General features: G+C 44.2%; 2 protein-coding genes across 2 annotated transcripts; both read right to left on the bottom strand.

Moving 5' to 3' along the window:
* Positions 1 to 8,326: 8,326 nt before the first annotated feature.
* Positions 8,327 to 9,518, bottom strand: LOC110509386 (claudin-4-like). The gene has a single exon (XM_021590283.2). It carries the CDS (start codon positions 9,456 to 9,458, stop codon positions 8,385 to 8,387), a length of 1,074 nt encoding a protein of 357 aa, XP_021445958.2. The 5' UTR covers positions 9,459 to 9,518; the 3' UTR covers positions 8,327 to 8,384.
* An 11,917-nt stretch (positions 9,519 to 21,435) lies between these two features.
* On the bottom strand, positions 21,436 to 22,827 carry LOC110509385 (claudin-4-like). The gene has a single exon (XM_021590282.2). It carries the CDS (start codon positions 22,763 to 22,765, stop codon positions 21,776 to 21,778), a length of 990 nt encoding a protein of 329 aa, XP_021445957.2. The 5' UTR covers positions 22,766 to 22,827; the 3' UTR covers positions 21,436 to 21,775.
* Between the last annotated feature and the right edge of the window lie 1,915 nt (positions 22,828 to 24,742).

The following is a 24,742-nucleotide window of genomic DNA, read 5'->3' as shown; positions in this document are numbered from 1 at the left end:
AGGAGCGTAATCATAGCCTCAAACGCATTAGCATAACGCAGCGGACATAAATACGCAAAAAAAATCGCAAATTAAATTAAATAAATATATTCAAACACAAGCTTAGCCTTTTGTTAACAACACTGTCATCTCAGATTTTCAAAATATGCGTTACAGCCAACGCTAGACAAGCATTTGTGTAAGTTTATCTTGGCATAATGCTATGCTAGGCTCTGCTGGCAGCAGGCAACATTTTCACGAAAATAAGAAAAGCAACCAAATTAAATCATTTACCTTTGAAGAACTTCAGATGCTTTCACTCAGGAGACTCCCAGTTAGATAGCAAATGTTCCTTTTTTCCAAAAATATTATTTTTGTAGGCGAAATAGCTCACGTTTCTTCATCATGCTTGGCTGAGAAATCGACCGGAAAATGCTGCAACTATAATGGCAAACTTTTTTCAAAATTTGCTCCATAATATCGACAGAAACATGGCAAACGTTGTTTAGGATCCATCCTCAAGATGTTTTTAACATATATATTCGATAATATATCCGTCGAGGCAATTGGTTTCTCATTAGAAGCGATTGGAAAAATGGCTACCTCAGTATTTTAAGCGAGATTTTCTACGGAGACACCATGTGACCACATGCTATATATGGTCCCTTACAGCCATTCTTCAATGGAAATGCCTAAAAAGACGTCACAATGCTGTAGACACCTTGGGGAAAACGTAAGCTCATTCACAGCCATATAAGGAGTCATTGGCATGAGGCGGTTTCAAAAAATGCGGCACTTCCTGGTTGGATTTTTATCTGGGATTCGCCTGTAACTTCAGTTCTGTGGCACTCACAGATAATATCTTTGCAGTTTTGGAATCGTCACAGTGTTTTCTTTCCAAAGCGGTCAATTATATGCATAGTCGAACATCTTTTCGTAAACAAAATATCTTGTTTAAAACGGGAACGTTTTTCATCCAAAATGTTTAATAGCACCCCCGAATGCATAACTGGTTAATTAAGGAGCATTAGCCTGTAGAGACACCACACTCACCTTGGACCAGCTGGTGGACATGTCCATTCGGCTGGACAACTTCCTGGCTACCCGTGGACGTCCGGATCGGGCCCTGTCAGTTTCATCCCCCAGCACCTCCGCTCCAATGCCATGGAGCTAGGTGGTGCTGCAGCGAGGGCGACCGGAGGAGGAGCCCTTTCCTGTACCAGCTGTGGTCGTAAGGGCACACTGCTGACCGGTGCTGGAGGGGTTTTTCTGGGAGTCGAGACTGCAGGCCGAGCACTGTTCGGACACTCCAGGAGAGTCGGAACCAGGCTCACCCAGAGTCCCCTGTTGGTCACATGTATGTGTTGATATCTTTTCCTGAGTTTTCCCCTCAATCCCAGCATAAGGCGCTAGTAGATTCAGGCGCAGCCGGGAATTTTATTGACAACGGTTTTGCTCATAGTTTAGGGATCCCCCTTGTTCGGATTGATAAACCCTTCCCAGTGCACGCTTTAGATAGTCGACCATTAGGATCAGGGCTAGTCAGGGAGACACTGCACTTCCTGCACTTCCCAGGAGTCAAGTGTTTCCCCTGTCACAGGAGGAGACAGTGGCTATGGAGACATATGTCTCTGAATATCTGGGGCAGGGGTACATTCGGCCCTCCACATCACCTGCCTCCTCGAGTTTCTTTTTTTGTGAAGATGGAGGAGGGAGGTCTGCGTCCGTGCATTGACTATAGAGGTCTAAATTCCATCACGGTGGGGTACAGTTACCCGCTACCTCTCATTGCCAGGTGGATTGAGTCATTTCACGGGGCACGTTTCTTCACAAAACTGGATCTCAGAGCGTGTATAACTTGGTGCGTATCCGGGAGGGAGATGAGTGGAAGACAGCGTTTAGTACCACATCCGGCCAGTACCTCATCATGCTGTATGGGTTGAAGAATGCTCCATCAGTCTTCCAATCCTTTGTAGACAAGATTCTCAGGGACCTGCACGGGCAGGGTGTGGTGGTTTATATCGATGACATTCTAGTATATTCCGCTACACGCGCCGCACATGTGTCTCTGGTGTGCAAGGTACGGGCGACTGTTACATCAAGGCTGAGAAATGCTTGTTCTTCAAAAACTCTAAAATGTTGTTCCTTAACCTGAAGTGAACAAACATTTGCTGCTACCCAAGAGAAGTTCCTGGAAATCAAAATTGCTTCAGTTTTAAGTCTTTTGTAAGGAACATTTGTATGAACAATATTTTCCAGTTTCCAGAGTCTCCTTCCTAGGATATCGCATTTCCACATCAGGGTTGGTGATGGAGTGTGACCGCATTGCAGCCGTGCGTAATTGGCCGACTCCAATCACGGTAAAGGAGGTGCAGCGTTTTTTAGGGTTTGCCAACTACTACCAGAGGTTTATCCGGGGTTTTGGACAGGTGGCTGCTCCATTACTTCACTGCTGAAGGGGGGACTGGTGCGTCTGCAGTGGTCGACTGAGGAGGACAGAGCTTTTGGTCGCCTGAAGGCTCTGTTTACCTTGGCTCCTGTGCTGGCTCATCCGAATCCCTCTTTGGCCTTCATAGTGGAGTGCGACGTGTCTCTGAGGCTGGGATTGTTAGCTGTGCTCTCACAGCGCTCGGGTATGCCACCAAAGCTCCTCCTCTGTGCTTTCTTTTTGAGGAAGCTCAGCCCGGCGGAGCAAAACTATGACGTGGGGGATCGGGAGTTGTTGGCTGTCGTCAAAGCTCTAAAGGTGATAAGACATTGGCTTGAGGGGTCTCAACACCCTTTTCTCATCTGGACTGACCACTATAATCTGGTGTACATCTGGGCAGAGAGGAGACAGCCCACCTTGCCTGGCTAGGGTTCAATGTTTTTCACCCGATTTAGGTTTACTATATCATATATAGCAGGTTCCCAGAACACTAAGGCAGAAGCACTGTATGATACAGAGGAGCGGTCCATCGATCCCACTCTCATACTTCTGGCCTCTTGTCTGGTGGCACCGGTGGTGTGGGAGGTGGACACGGACATCGAGCTGGCGTCGCGTTCAGAGCCTACTCCACCACAGTGCCCAGCTGGACGGGTGTACGTACCGCTTGAGGTTCGCAACAGGTTGATCTGGTGGGCTCATATGTCACCCTCCTCTGGTCATCCGGGCATCGGTAGGACGGTGCGATGTCTTAGTGGGAAGGGTTTATGTGTCCTCCTGCTCGGTGTGCGCTCTGCGCAAGACTCCTAGGCACCTGCCCAGAGGGAAGTTACAACCCCTTCCTGTTCCACAGCGGCCTTGGTCACACCTGTCGGTGGACTTCCTGACCGATCTGCCTCCGTCACAGGGCAACACCACGATCCTGGTCATTGTGGATCGGTTTTCTAAGTCCTATCGTCTCCTCCCTTTGCCCGGTCTCCCTACGGCCCTAAAGACTGCGGAGGCCCTGTTTGCACAAGTCTTCCGGACCTACGGTGTGCCTGAGGATATAGTTTCTGATCGGGCTCCCCAGTTCACTTCCAGGGTTTGGATGGCGTTCATGAAGCATCTGGGGTCTCGGTCAGCCTCACCTCAGGTTTTCACCCTGAGAGTAATGGGCAGGTGGAGAGAGTAAACCAGGATGTGGGTAGGTTTCTGCGGTCGTATTGCCAGGACCGGCCAGGGGATTGGGCGAAGTTCATCCCATTGGCAGAGATGGCCCAGAACTCCGCTACTCCTCTACAAACCTATCGCCCTTCCAGTGTGTGTTGGAGTATCAGCCGGTCCTGGTACCGTGGCATCAGAGCGAAACCAAGGCTCCTGTTGTCGACGAATGGGCGAGGCGCTCGAGGGAGACCTGGGAGGCCGCCCACGGGTTCCTTAAACGGCCTGAATGGCGGCAGAAAACAAGCGCTGACCGCAACCGCAGTGAGGCCCCGGTGTTCGAACCGGGGGGGACCGGGTGTGGCTCTCGACCCGAAAGCTGCCCCTCCGCCTGCCCTGCCGGAAGCTGGGTCTGCGGTTTGAGGGGCCATTTAAAGTCCTGAGAAGAATAAATGAGGTGTGTTATAGGTTACAGCTTCCCCTTATTACCGTATTAACCCCTCGTTTCATGTGTCTCTCCTCAGGCCGGTGGTGGCTGGTCCACTTCAAGAAGCTGAGATGCAGGAGGTCCCTCCGCCCCTCCTGGACATCGAGGGGGTCCCGGCGTATGCAGTTCGGTCCATACTGGACTCGAGGTGTCGGGTGAGGGGCCTTCAGTACCTCGTGGATTGGGAGAGGTACGGCCCGAAGAAGAGATGCTGGGTGCCGCTGGAGGACGTATTAGACCCATCAATGCTGAGGGAGTTTCACCGCCTCCATCCGTATCGCCCTGCTCCTTGTCCTCCGGGTCGTCCACGAGGCCGGAGTCGGCGCACTGCGAGAGCCGCGCGTCTTGGGGGTACAGTCACGACTTAAACCAAAGGTGGTTCCTCTCCCTGTTTGGGCGGTGCTCGACGGTCGGCGTCGCCGTCCTAATAGCCATTTTTCCTTTTCCGTTTGTTTTGTCTTTGGTTCTTTCATACCTGGTTTCTTTTGCTTTGATTTCTGTGTGTATAATTACCTCTGTTGCCTGCTTTGGTTTGGGCGGGATTATTAGTTTCATGTTGCTCGTTGAGGTTGTGCCTCAGTTATTTTCCCGTATATACCGACTGTGTATAAGTTTAAGGAGCATTGTTTTTCCTCCTTCCGTGAGTAACTGTGTTCTCTTTTGTCGTGAGCTTTTATTTGGTATTGTACCTGACCCTATTGTTATGGACTTGCCTATTAAAAGACGTTCTTGGACATCTCTTCTCTCCTGCGCTTGACTCCTTCACCTACCTCCAAATACAATATTGCTACATAATCAGAGAGGCAACAAAGAGACTAAAGATAACCCTGAAGGAGCTGCAAAGCTCCACAGAATATTGGAGTATCTGTTGATTGGACTACTTCAAGCCGTGCACTCCACAGAGCTGGGTTTTACGGATGAGTGGCCAGAAAAAATGCCATTGCTTAAAGAAAAAAATAAGCTTAAATGTTTGGTGTTCGCCAAAAGGCATGTGGGAGACTCCCCAAACACATGGAAGAAGGTACTCTGGTCAAATGAGACTAATATTGAGCTTTTTGGTCATCAAGGAAAACGCTATGTCTGGCAAAAACCCAACACCTCTCATCACCCCGAGAACACAATGGCAGAATCATGCTGTGGGGATGTTTTTCATCATCGGGGACTGTGGAACTGGGTCAGAATTGAAGGAATGATGGAGGGTGCTAAATACGGGGACAATTTTGAGGGAAACTTGCTTCAGTCACCCAGAGATTTGAGACTGGGACGGAGGTTCACCTTCCAGCAGGACAATGACCCTAAGCATACTGCTAAAGCAACACTTGAGTGAATGTCTTGGAATGGTGTAGTCAACTTGAAGGAGATGCAGCGGTTTTGCCTTGAAGAATGGTAAAAAAATCCAGTGGCTAGATGTGCCGAGCTTATACCTCAAGACACAAAAGGTGGCTCTACGAAGTATTGACTTTGGGGGGGGGGGGGGGGGGGGGGGTGAATAGTAATGCACGCTGAAGTTTTTAGTTTTTTTCTTATTTCTGTTTGTTTCACAATAAAACATATTTTGCATCTTCAAAGTGGTAGACATGTTGTGTAAATCAAATGATACAAACCCTCAAAAGTCCAGCTTGTAAGGCAACAGAATGCACCAGGCTATGATCCCAACATAATATGACATAACCTCCTCTATGACCTGTTGAAGACAGAGCTGTTAGTGGGAGGTTGATTGAGTCGTCGTTGAGTCTGGCTGGTTCCTCTTGTAGATGCAGCATCAGAGTATGGTCTAAAGCAGGTTGTATTGGAAAAACTGCAGTTGGACATCCGTTATCAAGTAATGGACAACCACAAATTCAGAGGTGAGTTACAGGATACCAGCCAGGATGAAGAATATTCCAACAATAAACCTGGCCTTGACCCTGATCCTGTTACTTTTGATGCAGTTACAGCACTTAGTCCCAAAGATGGACCCCATCACTCCTAGAGATCCCAGGATGGTTACATATAGAATCAGAATTATTGGATCCCTATGGATTTTAAAACAAGAAAGAACAGCTTCTGGACAGAGATAGTAGTGGGAGGTTGATTTAGTCGTTGTCGAGTCTGGCTTCTTTCTCTTCAAGTTGCTGCAGCAGAGTATGGTCCCTCCTATCTGGAGCATGGAGCAGCTCATCTACAGAATTTAGCAAAGAATAACAAAAACTTACACGTGTTCTGGAAAGAATAGGTCAAGAAGACAGTGGTGAGATGCAGGATACCAGCCAGGATGAAGAATATTCCAATGATAAACCTGGCCTTAACCCTGTTCCTGTTATTCTTGATGCAGTTACAGCACCTGGTCCCAAAGATGGGCCACATCTCTCCTAGAGCTCCCAGGATAGAGGAGATGGAGGTGATCGTCATTAGAACCATCCATATGTCCCTATATGGGGGCTCAGAATAATACATTATAGAGATATAACAGACCATTAGGGAGACTATCCATTAACAAATTCCCATCATCAATTCAATGTCTCCCACATTGATGCACAGTATGACACCAACAATGAGCAGCAGGGAGGCCGCCACCCAGCCAAAGTACAGCGAGGCCCCCAACTCAATCTTTCCTTCGATCTGCATGCAGAATACGATGATGATAAATCTTGCTACCAAGGAAACAGAGATGAGGATGAAAATTCTGTCCAGGATGAAAAGTATTCCAGCGATAATTATCAACTTGTCCTGAGACGTTTTGTCTTTGTTGCAGTTGGTGATGGCAGTGAGGATCATGGCTCTGGCAGGCTGCATAATGTGGGGCAAATACCACATGGAGTGTGTACACCTCACACTGTGTCTGTCCCATGCCTTGGGTCACACAGCTCATCCACAGGCAATACAAGACCACCTCTGTGTTGGTAACGTTACCTACTATAAAGGTTATCTCTATCCAGGTGGGGAGAGCACAGATCATGGTGGTAAGTATTAATCCTATGACTCCCAGGGCGATGCCCACGACCTCCACCATTTCCACGGCATACACGATATCCATGCCCATCAAAATGCTACCTCCCTGACTGCGTCTCGCTCAGCATATTTGTTCACTCCAAAGTCTGTTCCTGAGGTCTTCTGTAAAAATGGAGAGCTGATCCACTCAGACAACGTCTGTAACTACTCTATGCTGTGATGTCACTTAAATATGATGTCATGGAAATGTCAATCCTTTTAATACGGATGTGGGGCAGGATGTGGATGTGACCCGAAATGGTGAAAAACTGTACTCAGTTTCAATCCTAATAAAACAACCTTGTCTATCGATATGGAATGTTGAGATCCAACCCAGAATAAACCATTAATTACCAAATAGGGGCATTTATAATATAATAACTATACAACAATGTTGTTTATACGTGATGAAAATGAAAGCTTCCCAATCTGAGTTTGGGATAAAGATGTAATAAAACCTGTTTTAGTCTTCCCTCAACCCAATACTTACCGTAACTATTAGTGGGGAAAATGCTAAACTGACTCATGATCAGCAACTTGGGGCAACTTCACCCAACACCCCAATGCCTGTTCTGAGGGGCAATGATAAAGGGACTGGGCCTAAATCGTACACATCAATAGATTGAAACTATATGCTGAAAAACCCTTGATTGTGAAATAAATAATTGTAAGGTTGGATTGATGTACTGAAATGAACTATACAATAGACTAAATAGACTAATGATTACTGTTTCATTGACAAGGCTTGAAATAATTCTACACTATGATATACTGTATGTTTCAGTTAGAATGTCCCGATCACTGACTGTAGGCTTGTTGGTGATATAGTGAACATAAACAGGAAATGCACAACAGCAACCAGGAAATATTTTGCAGTCAGATACAATTATTTTATTTTAACATATTTAACAGGGTTAAACATTCAACTACTGATTCAATTCATCTCTACTTAAATTCATCCCATTTTAAAGAAACATGAAGAGAAGTATCAGTATATATAGGACATCAGAGAGGAAACAGTGAGAAAATGTCCCTTCATTGCAGAGTCTCCTCAGAAACTCTCCTCCTAGTCTAAATTAACTAAATTTGATCACAATATGCCATAAACTCCCCTTTGACCTGTTAAAGACAAGGTGGAACCATAACAATGTTGCTTTCACACCTATCAGGTCCTTTCTGACTGGTAAACACTGAACAGAAAGGACAGGGGTTGTTTTATCATAGAATTACATATAGAATCACAATTATATTGTCTCCATTGTTTTCATTAAAAGAAAGTACGTCCTCTCTGTTAAAGCAGTAGCAGCAGCAGCTGCACCAGACTATGATCCCAACACAATATGACATAAAGTCCTATATGACCTGTTGAAGACAGAGCTGTTAGCGGGAGGTTGATTGGGTCATTGTTAAGTCTGGTTGGTTCCTCTTGAATATGGAGCAGCAGAGTATGGTCCCTCCTATCAGGAGCATGCAGGCGGACCAGCAACTCAATTCAGCTAACATAATAACCCAGTTGATTGGATGAATGACGAGATATGTGAGCTGCAGGTGGACATCCGTTATCAAGTAATGGACAATAACAAATTCAGTGGTGAGCTGCAGGATACCGGCCAGGATGAAGAACATTCCAACGATGAACCTGGCCTTGACCCTGGTCCTGTTACTCTTGATGCAGTTACAGCACCTGGTCCCAAAGATGGACCCCATCACTCCTAGAGCTCCCAGGATGGTGGAGATGAAGGTTGGCATCAGAAGCATCCATTTGTCCCTAAAGGGGGGCTCAGGAAAAAAACGGAATGGGCGCAATATATAGAGAGCACAGGGCACTAGGGAGGCTATCCATCCAAAGATTCCCATCATCCACCCAAAGACTCCCACAGTGATGCACAGTGTGACCCCTCCAATCAGGAGCAGGGCAGCCGCCACCCAGCCGAAGTACAGCGAGGCCCCCAACACAGCTTTGATCCGTTCGGAGGAGTATCTGATAATTGATCTAGCTACCATGGAAACAGGGATGAGGATGAGAATTCCGGCCAGGATGAAAAGTATTCCAGCGATAATTATCAACTTGGCCTGAGATGTTTTGTCTTTGATGCAGTCGGTGCACTTGGCACCAACCATGGAGAACATGACCCCCAGAACCCCCAGGATGATGGCAGTGAGGATCATGGCTTTGGCAGGCTCCAGAACATGTCCCCAATAGTTCCAAAGATCGGGAAAAAAACACATGGAGTTGTCCATCTCACACCGTGTCTGACCCGTGCCTAGGGTCAAACAGCACATCCACAGGCCGTTCAAGACCACCTTTGTGGTGACAACGTTACCTGCTATAAAGGTTGTCTCTATCCAGGTGGGGAGAGCACAGATCACAATGGTCAGTATTAATCCTATGACTCCCAGTGCGATGCCCACGACCTCCACCATTTCCACGACATACACAAAATCCATGCCCATTAAAATGCTGTCCTCCCGACTGCGTCTCGCTCAGCAGATACTTTCACTCTGAAGTTCGTTGCTGAGGCCTTCTGTAAGAATGGAGAGCTGATCCACTCAGACTACTTCTATAACTGCTCGATGCTGTGATGTCACTTAAATATGTTGTCATGGAAACATAATTCCTATTAACACGTATGTGGGGTAGGATGTGGTTGTGACCCAAATTGGTGAAAAACTTTACTCAGTTTAAAACTCTCAAGTTTATCAAAAAGTTATAAAACAGCCTTGTGTAGCAATGTGGAATGTTGAGATTCAACCTACAATAAACCAATAATTACCAAATAGGGATAATTATAATATAATAACTATCCAAACATGTTGTAAGGATGAGATGAAAATGAATGAAAGTTTCCCAATCGGAGTTTGGGCTAGTAATGTAACTATTAGTGGGGAAAATGCTAAACTGACCCAAGATCAGCAACTAGGGGAAACTTCACCTTACACCCCAAAGCTTGTTCTGAGGGGCAATGATGGAGGGACGGCCTCATAGTTTTTTAACCACATCCTGTATCTCTGTTTTCACATACAGAGTATATCAGCACAGTGCCCATGGAGGAGAGATGTGCCAGTAGATCTCGTACATAAAAACCAAGCACAGACACCCCTCCCCTCAATGAAGGCTATAAAAAAAATACAGTTTGACAGGCAGCAGACAGGGTAGTAACAGACAGGGTAGTAACAGACAGAGGAGTAAAGGACAGGTGAGGAACAGACAGGGTAGTTACGGTCAGGGGAGTCACAGACAGGGGAGTCACAGACAGGGTAGTTACAGTCAGGGTAGTAACAGACAGGGTAGTAACAGACAGAGGAGTAAAGGACAGGTGATTAACAGACAGGGTAGTTACAGTCAGGGGAGTTACAGTCAGGGGAGTTACAGTCAGGGGAGTCACAGACAGAGGAGTAAAGGACAGGTGAGTAACAGACAGGGTAGTAACAGACAGAGGAGTAAAGGACAGGTGAGTAACAGACAGGGTAGTAACAGACAGAGGAGTAAAGGACAGGTGAGTAACAGACAGGGTAGTTACGGTCAGGGGAGTCACAGACAGGAGAGTAACTGACAGGGGAGTAACAGACAGGTGAGTAACAGACAGGGTAGTTACAGTCAGGGGAGTTACAGACAGGGTAGTAACAGACAGGGGAGTAACTGACAGGTGAGTAACTGACAGGGGAGTAACAGACAGGTGAGTAACTGACATATTATTGGAATATGGAATATTGGAATATGGTTTTAGAGTAATGGAGTATAGAGCGCTGCATGTCGCCAGCGAAGAAGAGGGAGGTACAGCACCTGTGTACACCTGAACCAGTATGACCTGTTCCTTGGAGTACAGGTGTATTCATATATTACGCAACCACTACAGAGGTTGGTTTAAAGATATTAGGTCAGAGAGAGAGAGGGAGCGAGAGAAAGGGAGGAAGAGAGACTGAGGGAGAAGTAGAGAAAGTGAGAGTGAGAGAGAGACGTAGACACTGAGGGAGAGAGACTGAGAGAGAGAGAGGTAGAGACTGATCGAGAGACTGAGGGAGAGGAGGACTGAGGGAGAGGTAGAGAGAGAGAGAGAGAGAGATGTAGAGACTGAGGGAGACAGACAGAGAGTGAGAGAGGTAGAGACTGATCGAGAGAGACTGAGGGAGAGACTGGGGGAGAGAGACTGAAGGAGAGGTAGAGGGAGAGAGAGACGTAGAGACTGAGGGAGAGACACTGAAGGAGAGGTAGAGAGAGAGAGACTGGCTGAGAAACTATGCCTGCCTGTCTGTCTCGTCCCGACTCCTGACGTATTCATTACTATGGGCAGTTGGAGATTGAATCTGAATATTGAAACAATGTTGCAAATGTAAGAGAGACAGACAGCAATGTTTATAAAAATCTTTGTTGCTGAAAACTAAATGCTAGTCTCAAAGAAATCTGAGATAATGTCTAGATGCTTTTTAAAATGGAGATCAAGTTTATAAATGCCTGGCTGGGCTGTTGAGACAGTGGATTGCGCAGTTAGATGTAACAGAGGCATTTTAACGTCATAGATTTAGCCGGTGGTACCTTGTTGAATAGATACCAGCTGGAATACGGTTTTAACCATTCAGATTAGAAGCACCCATTGTATAATTTGGGAATAACCACTCTTCAATGTCCAATGTCTTTCTGTGTGTGTTCTTATGCCTAACTGTGGCTTGAGACTGTGAGATCAGAACAGAACAGTTCAGATCAGAACAGAACAGAACCCACAGAGTGTTCTCCAGAGGAGTTCACAGAGAGCTAGCAGTCAGCAAGTGGGAAGTTGGTGGGAGTGTTAAGGTTAGGGTTAGCTTAATGGTTAGGGTTAGGGAAAATAGGATTTTGAATTGGAATCAATTGTTTGGTCCCCACAAAGGGTAGTAAAACAAATGTGTGTGTGTGTGTGTGTGTGTGTGTGTGTGTGTGTGTGTGTGTGTGTGTGTCTGTCTGTCTGTCTGCCTGCCTGCCTGCCTGCCTGCCTGCTTGCCTGCCTGCCTGTTAAACTGTTCTGCCAGACCCACCTGTTCTGCCAGTCACATTCTGTTAAAGGTCCCAAAAGCACACACATCACTGGGTGGCTCCTCTTTTCAGTTCGCTGCAGCTAGCGACTGGAACGAGCTGCAACAAACACTCAAACTGGACAGTTTAATCTCAATCTCTTCATTCAAAGACTCAATCATGGACACTCTTACTGACAGTTGTGGCTGCTTTGTATGATGTATTGTTGTCACTACGTTCTTGACCTTTGTGCTGTTGTTTGTGCCCAATAGTGTTTGTACCATGTTTTTGTGCTGCTCCCATGTTGTGTTTCCACCATGTTGTTGTCATGTTGTGTTGCTACCATGCTGTGTTGTCATGTTGTGTTGCTACCATGTTTTTGTCATGTTGTGTTGCTACCATGTTTTTGTCATGTTGTGTTGCTACCATGCTGTGTTGTCATGTTGTGTTGCTACCATGCTGTGTTGTCATGTTGTGTTTCTACCATGTTGTTGTCATGTTGTGTTGCTACTGTGCTGTGTTGTCATGTTTTGCTGCCTTGTGATGTTGTTGTCTTTAGGTCTCTCTTTATGTAGTGTTGTGTCTCTCCTGTTGTGATGTGTGTTTAGTCCTATATTTATATTGTATTTTTTTAATCCCAAGCCCCGTCCCCACAGGAGGCCTTTTGCCTTTTGGTAGGCTGTCATTGTAAATAAGAATTTGTTCTTAACTAACTTGCCTAGTTAAATAAAGGTGAAATCAAATAAACAAAATATAAACTGCATGGGTCTTCAACTATTCCCCCACCCTTTCTCTGAGTGAAATAAAATAGAACTTAGAATAGTGATCCCCTGAACTACCAGATATCTACTTGGTGTACATACTATGGCTCTGGGTGGTTCTAGGAGAGTAGATAAAAAAAAACTGTATTTTGTACTAAGTACACCAAGGGCTTGGAGAAAATGAAAGCAATCCTGAAAAAGCACTGGTATATTCTGCAATCAGACAAAAAAAATTGCACACCTCTTCAAGGAGCCCCCACTGGTGGTCTATAAGCGTGGTCGCAATATTGGAGATAGTTTGGTGAGATCTGACATGCCCCCTGAGCTCACTCAGACACTCTTGACACCTATCCCAAATGGGAACTACAAATGTGGCTCACGCGCACAGTGTAATAGCACTATAAAAAGGTCTTTCTTCAGACACCCACATAAAGGTTGAATAATCCCTGTGAGGGGTATCATCTCATGCAAGACCAAGGGAATAATCTCTCTCATCACCTGTTCAAGTGGAAAAGTCTATGTAGGATAAACAAAAATACAATTATAACAACGCAGCTCAATCAGGTGTAAGAACATTGACTATCCATTAGCAGTTCACTTTGTTGAAGCTAACCATCCAATCTCCTCCCTCAAATACAAAGGCATTGAGCATGTTGCTCTACCAAGGAGGAGGTAACAATAAGATCCTACTACTACAAAGGGAGGCTTACTGAAAATCCTGTCTAAAAACATTGACCCCTAGTGGTCTGAATATTGACTTTGATCTCAGACCCTTCTTATGAATACTTTTTCCTTTATGAACAGTCTTACATATTTTAAAATTATTTTTACAGCTTATTAGCGTACACCTAATATGTTCCCCCTGTTGATGATGATCATGATATATTAAGGTTGAACCAATATTACATGTAACAAGAATGAAATATACGAAATTATGTGAAATTGAATAAAACAATAATGTATGTTGACGCTAATATGATGTACAATATTCCATTATGTTTCTATATGATAACAATGGCATAATATATTTAATATATTAATATTATATATATATATATATATATATATTATATATTATTAATATACAAAAAAATGTTTTTTTTTAACAGTTTTACTAATTAATTTAAATTTACATTATCATTATGACACACCCCTTACCACTGTCATTGGTTACACTAATTGCACTGTGTGTCCTCATAACCTGGTTCAAGTACTCATGACATCACCCTGAGGAAGGCACAGTGATGCCGTAACTTTGGTAAATACCCATTCAATAGCTGGGAGATACATGTGCCACGTTCTTTATTTTGATAGTTTAAGGTTCCAGAAGAGTGACATCGTTCAGCGTTGGATTGGCTTTTTCTTCACTGTATTTGTGTCTTTATACATCTCACAAGACTGTTGAGAATAAAGACATTTTCTGTGTCCCAAATAGCACCAAATACCCTACATACAGTGGTTCCTCCATGAAAGGTTGCGAGCTTACACCGCGGGACTTAGATGTACCCAGCGTCACGGCTTCATTGCTCCAGACCACCACAAGGGGGAGTTAGAGCACTCAATATGCATTTGGGTCCCATGGTTTTTATATGACCAATCATATGGAGTGGTTCCCAATGATGAATTTGACACGGGCCACCCGTCCCTGGTGACTTCAGCAACAATGGCTGACAAAACATTACGGGGAAGCAAATGTATGTAGTTATAACGTCATAACGAGTCAAGCAATAAATGTACAATTGAGAGGAATATGTTAGTTAATGTAGAGACAAACAATTGTGCATATTTTTTTGTCATTAAATTAATTTACGAAAATCACTATTTAGCAAGTTTTTTTTCAGCCATATCCAAAACCAGGTGTCTCAAACTCATTCATTATAGCAAGCAGGGAGCAGGTTTCGAACCCTCAACATTCTATCCCGAAGTCCAGCATGCTATCGACTGTGCCCAAATGTATTAATTGGGGTTGGGGCCGATTGTGGCTAAAAACACTTGGAATTGGAATCTTTAACATGTGGAAAGGGGAAGAAGTAATATTATTAGTTTTTCACAAGCGTAGCAGGATGGGCTGAACAATAGACTATTTGTAAGGACCAAGGTTTGTTGAAAGGAGTGGACCAAGGTGAGCGTGGTGAGTGTACATTTTCTCTTTATTTTAGAAATGATGCCGCTGTTATCATATATATCCAATAACGTTCCAACCGTAGCATTCGTCTTTGTCTACAGAGTAATGGAACGCATGGCGATATCATGAGAAAGGGCCTGACCAGGAACTGGCATTCTGACAGACCACTGACTCAAATAGCTGCCATCCAGCCCCACATCACACTAGAGACTTCATTACACGTTCTACTGACTGTTGACATCTAGTGGAAGGCGTAGGAAGTGCGAACAGATCCATATCTTACTGGGATGTGAATAGGTGATGAGTTGAAAATCAACCAGCCCCAGAATTTCCACTTCCTGTTTGGAAGTTTGCATGCCATATGAGTTCTGTTATACTCACATACATAATTCAAACAGTTTTAGAAACATCAGAGTGTTTTCTATCCAATAGTAATAATGTGCATATATTAGCATCTGGGACAGAGTAGGAGGCAGTTCACTATGGACATCCAAAGTGAAAATGACGCCCCCTGTCCCTAAAAAGTTAATCATGGAATCATTACACGTAGAGGTAAGGTTCTTCACCGAGGCAACAGGACAACCTCCTTCACTCAGCTATAGACGTATTCATATTCCTCTGGGTACAGTTGGTGCACTTTGTTCCTGAGATGGAGAATATCATCCCTAGAAACCTAGAATAATGGAGAAGTAGGTGATGAGCTGACTCAGACTGACCTCTCTGTGCTTTGGAAAGCAGGATGAATTATGTTGCATGCATGAACCTGGCCTTTACCCTGGTCCTGTTACTCTTTATGCAGTCGATGGAGACTCCCAGAAACCAGAAGAGAATGGCGATGATGTTCATGGCTCTGACAGTCCTGTGTTCTCTATAACCCTTCCCAGGTTACATGCAAGGTGACGATGTTGGCTCCGATGAAGGTAGCCACTCTGCCCAATGGTTTACTTAAATTTCATCACTAGTATCTTATATGATCTTATGTTACCATATCCCAGTGTTTCTCAATATAGTAAATACCCAGAACTGAATTAAGCTTCAGTCATGTCTTTGGCATCATTAAACTGAAGATTAAACTCTATCAAAAATTCTCTAATTATTATTACGTGATTAAACTACTTAATCACGTAACTGTAATTAACTAGGAAGTCGGGGAACCAAGGAAAATATTCAGATTACAAAGTTATAATTTTCCTAATATTACTTTCAGATATGTTAATATCTGATCACTTAGTCTTCTGATTAATGACGTATTATTAAACCTCATGTTAGTCTCATTCCAAACGTCGTAAATTGTTGGTTATCTGCACGAACCCAGTCTTCACTATGAGTCATCCATACATCAATTGTCTTAAATCACTTATTTACTAACTAAGTAATTCACAGAAATGCATAAACAAACAGTAGATAGTTACAAAGAAATGATAACAGTGTTTCCCTAGTGGGATAAACCGGTATCGCGGCTTGGTGGACACAAAGGGATGTGGGGGTCAACTGAGATGAGACACGACAAAGTTGATATTTATAGCAATTGAAATGCTAATCCTTTGCACATGAACACTCACTCAATCGGGAATAATTGCAATCAATACATATATTTACGCTCAGTGTGTCGTCGGGATCTCTGTTGAAAAGTTTGTTTCTGTTGGAGAGTTTGTCCGCCTTCTCTCTGTCGTGGTTAGAATGGTTAGTTCAGAGTGACATTCATTCATGTCATTATAGGATAGATGTTTCGGCGGTTGTCAGTCTTCGCATTCAATGATACTGAATTCCTAGCTGCAGACTAGTAATTAATATCAAAGACTTGTTCTTATTCTGTCGGTATCGATAGTCTAAGAGTTTAACCACATGGTATGGTTAAAAGATTCAGCCATCTACTCAAACCTTTGGTTTATGGTCTCCTCTCAAACTTTGGCCCTCTCGTTATCGAGGTAAGCTGGTCTCAACCTTATTCCTCTCGTAATTGAGTGAAACATGGTCTGTTGAGATTTTCTCAAGGTGAGGGTTTTATTAGGAAGAGCAAAAATGGGCCTGTCCCAGGACGCCAGACCATAACTGTGCTCATGGGCGGTCCTCTGATTTAGTTAAACTCCAAAGGGAATTGTAGTTTCCTTCATTAAACAGACCAAAATCACATTACACAATTTCACAAACAGTATCATCCTCACTCATTCATCTTATACAACAATTAGATTAGATTGTATAAACAGTGTTATGGTAATATGGCCGTATTGTCTCCCATGAGTTTCACAAAATTTTACCAAACGGACCAGTTCGTAGCTGGATTCTTCACCAATCTTTTATACCTTCTCCAGAACATACAGTGCCTTGCAAAAGTATTCGGCCCCCTTGAACTTTGCGACCTTTTGCCACATTTCAGGCTTCAAACATAAAGATATAAAACTGTATTTTTTTGTGAAGAATCAACAACAAGTGGGACACAATCATGAAGTGGAACGACATTTATTGGATATTTCAAACTTTTTTTAACAAATCAAAAACTGAAAAATTGGGCGTGCAAAATTATTCAGTCCCCTTAAGTTAATACTTTGTAGCGCCACCTTTTGCTGCGATTACAGCTGTAAGTCGCTTGGGGTATGTCTCTATCAGTTTTGCACATCGAGAGACGGACATTTTTTCCCATTCCTCCTTGCAAAACAGCTCAAGCTCAGTGAGGTTGGATGGAGAGCATTTGTGAACAGCAGTTTTCAGTTCTTTCCACAGATTCTCGATTGGATTCAGGTCTGGACTTTGACTTGGCCATTCTAACACCTGGATATGTTTATTTTTGAACCATTCCATTGTAGATTCTGCTTTATGTTTTGGATCATTGTCTTGTTGGAAGACAAATCTCCGTCCCAGTCTCAGGTCTTTTGCAGACTCCATCAGGTTTTCTTCCAGAATGGTCCTGTATTTGGCTCCATCCATCTTCCCATCAATTTTAACCATCTTCCCTGTCCCTGCTGAAGAAAAGCAGGCCCAAACCATGATGCTGCCACCACCATGTTTGACAGTGGGGATGGTGTGTTCAGCTGTGTTGCTTTTACGCCAAACAGAACGTTTTGCATTGTTGCCAAAAAGTTCAATTTTGGTTTCATCTGACCAGAGCACCTTCTTCCACATGTTTGGTATGTCTCCCAGGTGGCTTGTGGCAAACTTTAAACTACACTTTTTATGGATATCTTTAAGAAATGGCTTTCTTCTTGCCACTCTTCCATAAAGGCCAGATTTGTGCAATATACGACTGATTGTTGTCCTATGGACAGAGTCTCCCACCTCAGCTGTAGATCTCTGCAGTTCATCCAGAGTGATCATGGGCCTCTTGGCTGCATCTCTGATCAGTCTTCTCCTTGTATGAGCTGAAAGTTTAGAGGGACGGCCAGGTCTTGGTAGATTTGCAGTGGTCTGATACTCCTTCCATTTCAATATTATCGCTTGCACAGTGCTCCTTGGGATGTTTAAAGCTTGGGAAATCTTTTTGTATCCAAATCCGGCTTTAAACTTCTTCACAACAGTATCTCGGACCTGCCTGGTGTGTTCCTTGTTCTTCATGATGCTCTCTGCGCTTTTAACGGACCTCTGAGACTATCACAGTGCAGGTGCATTTATACGGAGACTTGATTACACACAGGTGGATTGTATTTATCATCATTAGTCATTTAGGTCAACATTGGATCATTCAGAGATCCTCACTGAACTTCTGGAGAGAGTTTGCTGCACTGAAAGTAAAGGGGCTGAATAATTTTGCACGCCCAATTTTTAAGTTTTTGATTTGTTAAAAAAGTTTGAAATATCCAATAAATGTCGTTCCACTTCATGATTGTGTCCCACTTGTTGTTGATTCTTCACAAAAAAATACAGTTTTATATCTTTATGTTTGAAGCCTGAAATGTGGCAAAAGGTCGCAAAGTTCAAGGGGGCCGAATACTTTCGCAAGGCACTGTATATGTTGTTCAGACCTCAAGATCTGGAAGAAATTGAGGTGGAAGAAATTCCTTTGTTCTCTTTATGAAAACTCACTCTCTCTATATGGGGAGGCAGGGGCGGCAGGGTAGCCTAGTGGTTAGAGCGTTAGACTAGTAACCGAAAGCTGACAAGGTACAAATCTGTTGTTCTGCCCCTGACCCACTGTTCCTAGGCTGTCATTGTAAATAAGAATTTGTTCTTAACTGACTTGCCTAGGTAAAATAAAAAAAATAAAAATATACTGTGGCCATGAGGAGATAATCTCCTCCAGGAATTTACAACCTGAGGTCACAGCAGCCTGAGTGTAGGAGACAGAGAGAGGGGGATGGTAATTGCTGTACCCAAAAATGGCAATATTGCGCAAGATCCCCTAAGACTTTTTGAAGACTATGAAGTGTCATGACGTTTCCCTATTTGGGTACATCTTTCAGATGTGGGGCAGTATGTGTTTGGGACACACTTGAGGGAGATACTAGTGACATTCAGTTAGATTGAAACTACATGTGGAAAAACATTTATGTTTGAAATAAATAATTGTAAGGTTGGATTCATGGACTGAAATGAACTATACAAAAGACTAAATGGACTAATGATAACAATTTCATGGACTTGTGATCTTTGTGGGCTATACTCAGCCTTGTCTCAGGATGGTAAGTTGGTGGTTGTAGATATCCCTCTAGTGGTGTGGGGGCTGTGCTTTGGCAAAGTGGGTGGGGTTATATCCTTCCTGTTTGGCCCTGTCCGGGGGTGTCCTCGGATGGGGCCACAGTGTCTCCTGACCCCTCCTGTCTCAGCCTCCAGTACTTATGCTGCAGTAGTTTATGTGTCGGGGGGCTAGGGTCAGTTTGTTATATCTGGAGTACTTCTCCTGTCCTATTCGGTGTCCTGAGTGAATTTAAGTGTGATCTCTCTCTAATTCTCTCTTTCTCTCTTTCTCTCTCTCGGAGGACCTGAGCCCTAGGACCATGCCTCAGGACTACCTGACATGATGACCCCTTGCTGTCCCCAGTCCACCTGGCTGTGCTGCTGCTCCAGTTTCAACTGTTCTGCCTTATTATTATTGGACCATGCTGGTCATTTATGAACATTTGAACATCTTGGCCATGTTCTGTTATAATCTCCACCCGGCACAGCCAGAAGAGGACTGGCCACCCCACATAGCCTGGTTCCTCTCTAGGTTTCTTCCTAGGTTTTGGCCTTTCTAGGGAGTTTTTCCTAGCCACCGTGCTTCTACACCTGCATTGCTTGCTGTTTGGGGTTTTAGGCTGGGTTTCTGTACAGCACTTTGAGATATCAGCTGATGTACGAAGGGCTATATGAATAAATTAGATTTGAATTATTAGAAAATGGAAGAAGTTCAAGATGACGGTCAATCACCCTCGGTCTGGGGCTCCATGCAAGATCTCACCTCGTGGGGTATCAATGATCATGAGGAAGGTGAGGGATCAGCCCAGAACGACACGGCAGGACAAGGTCAATGATCTAAAGAGAGCTGGGACCACAGTCTCAAAGAAAACCATCAGTAACACACTACGCTGTCATGGATTAAAATCCTGCAGTGCACGCAAGGTCCCCCTGCTCAAGCCAGCGCATTTCCAGGCCCATCTGATGTTTGCCAATGACCATCTGGATGATCCAGAGGAGGAATGGGAGAAGGTCATGTGGTCTGATGAGACAAAAATAGAGCTTTTTGGTCTAAACTACACTCGCCGTGTTTGGAGGAAGAAGAAGGATGAGTACAACCCCAAGAACACCATCCCAACCGTGAAGCATGGAGGTGGAAACATCATTCTTTGGGGATGCTTTTCTGCAAAGGGGACAGGATGGGGCCATGTATCGCAAGATCTTGGCCAACAACCTCCTACCCTCAGTAAGAGCATTGAAGATGGGTCGTGGCTGGGTCTTCCAGCATGACAACGACTCGAAACACACAGCCAAGGCAACTAAGGAGTGGCTCCGTAAGAAGCATCTCAAGGTCCTGGAGTGGCCTAGCCAGTCTCCAGACCTGAACCCACTAGAAAATCTTTGGAGGGAGCTAAAAATGCGTATTGCCCAGCGACAGCCCCGAAACCTGAAGGATCTGGAGAAGGTCTGTATGGAGGAGTGGGCCAAAATCTCTGCTGCAGTGTGTGCAAACCTGGTCAAGAACTACAGGAAACGTATGATCTTTGTAATTGCTAACAAAGGTTTCTGTACCAAATATTAAGTTCTGCTTTTCTGATATATCAAATACCTATGTCATGCAATAAAATGAAAATTAATTAAAGATCATAAATGTGATTTTCTGGATTTTTGTTTTAGATTCCGTCTCTCACAGTTGAAGTGTACCTATGATAAAAATTACAGACCTCTACATGCTTTGCAAGTAGGAAAACCTGCAAAATCGGCAGTGTATCAAATACTTGTTCTCCCCACTGTATATGTTTCAGTCAGAAGGTCCCAGTCACTGACTGTAGGATTGTGGTTAACGTGGTGAGCATAAACAGGAAATGCACAGCAGCAACCAGGAAATGCTTTGTAGTCAGATAGTTTTTTTTATTTGAACAACTTTAACAGCATTAAACAATCAACTTTTTATTTAAATCTATTCTAAATCTAAATTTATTCTACTTAAATTCATCCCATTTTAAAGAAACAGAAAGAGAAGTATCAATACGAGTATAGGAAATCAGAGAAGAAACAGTGAGAATACGTCCCTTCATTGCAGTCTCCTCAGGAACTTCTCCTCACAGTCTAAATTAATTTAATATATGAACACAACATGTCAAAAAAGTCCTCTTTGACTGGTTAAAGACAAGGTGGAACACCTAATCTGATCCCTTCCAATATTCTAACACTGAACAGAAGGGATAGAGAAGATTTTTCATAATATAATCAGAATGATTGGATCCCTATGGTTTTTAAAACAAGAAAGTACAGCTTCTGGACAGAGATGTTAGTGGGAGATTGATTTAGTTGTTGTCGAGTCTGGCTTCTTCTTCAAGGTGCTGCAGCAGAGTATGGTTCCTCCTATCAGGAGCATGGAGGCGGCCCATCTACTGTGTTCAGCAAAATATATCAAACCCCTACTCCAGTATTCTGGAAATTTAGGTGACAAGTAATAGTTCAAGAAGACAGTGGTGAATTGCAGGATACCAGCCAGGATGAAGAATATTCCAACAATGAACCTGGCCTTGACCCTTGTCCTGTTACTCTTGATGCAGTTACAGCACCTGGTCCCAAAGATGGACCCCATCACTCCTAGAGCTCCCAGGATGGAGGAGATGGAGGTTGTCATCAGAAGCATCCATGTGTCCCTATAGAAGTCCAATCTTAACAATACATAGATACAACAGGGCACGAGGGAGACTATCCATCCAAAGATTCCCATCATCCATCCAAAGACTCCCACATTGATGCACAGTATGAACCCTGCAATGAGGAGCAGGGCGGCCGCCACCCAGCCAAAGTACAGCGAGTTCCCCAACTCAAAGTTTCCTTTGGACTGTATGAAGTAGTTGATTTGGACGGTTATTGTTACCATGAATAAAGTGATGAGGATGAGAATTCCGGCCAGGATGAAAACAATTCCAGCGATAATTATCAACTTAGTCTGAGACGTTTCATCTTTGATGCAGTTGGTGCACTTGGCTCCGACCATGGAGATTGTGACCCCCAGAACCCCCAGGATGATGGCAGTGGGGAACATGGCTCTGGCAGGGTCAAATATGGAGTTGTACACCTCACACTGTGTCTGTCCCATGTCTTGGGCCACACAGCTCATCCACAGGCCGTACGTTACCACCTCTGTGGTGGTAACATTAGCCTCTATGATGGTTATCTCTATCCAGGTGGGGAGTGCACAGACCACGATGGTAAGTATTAATCCTATGACTCCCAGGGCGATGCCCACGACCTCCACGGTAAACACGAAATCCATTCCCATCAAATGCTGTCTCCCTGACTGCGTCTCATTCAGCAAATGTGTTTACTCAAGTTCGTTGCTGACTCCTGTAAGAATGCGGCGCTGTTCCACTCAGACGACCTCTATCACTGTTCAATTCTGTGATGTCACTTAAATATGTTGTCACGGAAACGTAAATCCTATTAATAAAAATGTGGGGCAGGATGTGGCAGCGACCCGAATAGGTAAAAAAAAAACTCTACTCAGTTCAAACTCATAAAACAGCATTGTGTAACAATATGGAATGTTGAGATCCAACCCAGAATAAACAAATTAATACCAAATAGGGATCATTATAATAACTATACAACAATGTTGTTGTGATGTGATGAAAATTAAAGTTTCCCAATCTGAGTTTGGGCTGAAGAGGTATTAAAACCTGTTTTAGTCTTCCCTCAACCCAATCCTAACCTTAACCATTAGTGGGGAAAATGCTAAACTGACCCATGATCAGCAACTATGGGCAACTTTACCCGATACCCCAAAGCCTGTTCTGAGGGGCAATGATAAAGGGACTGGGCCTAACAGTACACATCAATAGATTGAAACTACATGCTGAAAAACGCTTGACTGTGAAGTAAACAATTGTGAGTTTGGATTTATGGACTGAAAGGAACTATACAATAGACTAAATACACTGTGGCAGACCAGGGAGTTTGGTCAATACTTTTACACAGATCAGACATGGACAGAGTATTATTAGCTCAGTTTCAAGGGTCTTTATTAAATAATAAATCAAAAGAAAAGGATAGGTCTCCCCATGAAACCCTCTCCGGGATACCGTCTTTTGGGCTTCGGGTCTTGCTGTATCCTGTCGGGCACATGAACTACAACTCCCTCGTGTTAGCTCGGGCACCGTCTCCAACTACACGGAAGTCACCTTACTTCCCCACCTTACTTCACCAACTCCCCAATCAGCCCCAATTAGTCCTGGGCGGAGAGACCGTTGAGACCTGACATGTCCAGCAGATGGAGCCATCGGCTCGTGATGTATACTCAGTCTGTCACCGGGCCTCGACGAGTTTCCCCCTGGTGGATGATCTGCTGTAGGCCACAAGACTAATGATAACAGTTTCATAGATAAGGCTTGAAATAATTCTACATTATGATATATGTTTCAGATCAAATCAGTCGAATGAAGCACAGCAACTGGACGCAAACCATAGTTTGCAGTGCATCAGTACCACTGTCATGGAGGACGTAAACTCAAGTACCGAAGTAACAACTGAGGTTGAACCAACAACAGGAGTGGAACTCACCCAGCCTCCCAGACCTGCAGTCGAGAGGAGACTACCAGGGCACAGACCGTATGTGAAGTGGCTTGGCGCCAGTGACAAGAAGTTGTGTGAAACAGTGAACACTGACCTTACCTTGACCCTCGAGAAACTTCGAGGCACAGTGGAGAAGAAGGACACCATCACAACCCTGGTGAAGTCGTACTTCCAGGATCTGCAGTTCTGCTTCACCACCTCAGAGTTCACCACCTCATGGCAGTGCCTGAATGTAGGTATAATGGCGGGATGTACCATTTCTCCGTTGGCATTCATAATGGCAATGGAGGTTATCATCAGATCCTCAAAATGGGTTGCTGGTGGACAGCGAGTCGACTCTGGTTTCCGCCTCCCTCCACTCAGAGCCTACATGGACGACATTACAACATTGACCACCACTGTCCCATGCACCAGGAGACTGCTCAGAAAACTTGAGGAGAACATCAGCTGGGCCCGTATGAAGATTAAACCATCCAAGTCACGCAACATCTCGAATGTGAAGGGAGTACTCTCTGCCCTGAAATTCTTCATCGGAGATGACCAAATCCCAACAGTGTCTGAGCAGCCGGTAAAAAGCCTTGGAAGGTGGTATGATGCAAGCCTGAAGGACAAAGCCCAGGTGCAACAGCTACGCAAAGACATCAGTAGTAGCCTACAGTCGATCGACAACACCCAGGCCTGGTGTCTG

Source organism: Oncorhynchus mykiss, chromosome Y (genome assembly GCF_013265735.2).
Source record: "Oncorhynchus mykiss isolate Arlee chromosome Y, USDA_OmykA_1.1, whole genome shotgun sequence".
Lineage (NCBI taxonomy): Eukaryota > Metazoa > Chordata > Actinopteri > Salmoniformes > Salmonidae > Oncorhynchus > Oncorhynchus mykiss.
This window is presented reverse-complemented; position numbering and strand designations above follow the sequence as displayed.

What these genes read in the sequence shown, in the direction of transcription:
- LOC110509386 (XM_021590283.2), bottom strand. Translation starts at nt 9,458, where the DNA reads ATGGGCATGGATTTTGTGTATGTCGTGGAAATGGTGGAGGTCGTGGGC.
- LOC110509385 (XM_021590282.2), bottom strand. Translation starts at nt 22,765, where the DNA reads ATGGGAATGGATTTCGTGTTTACCGTGGAGGTCGTGGGCATCGCCCTG.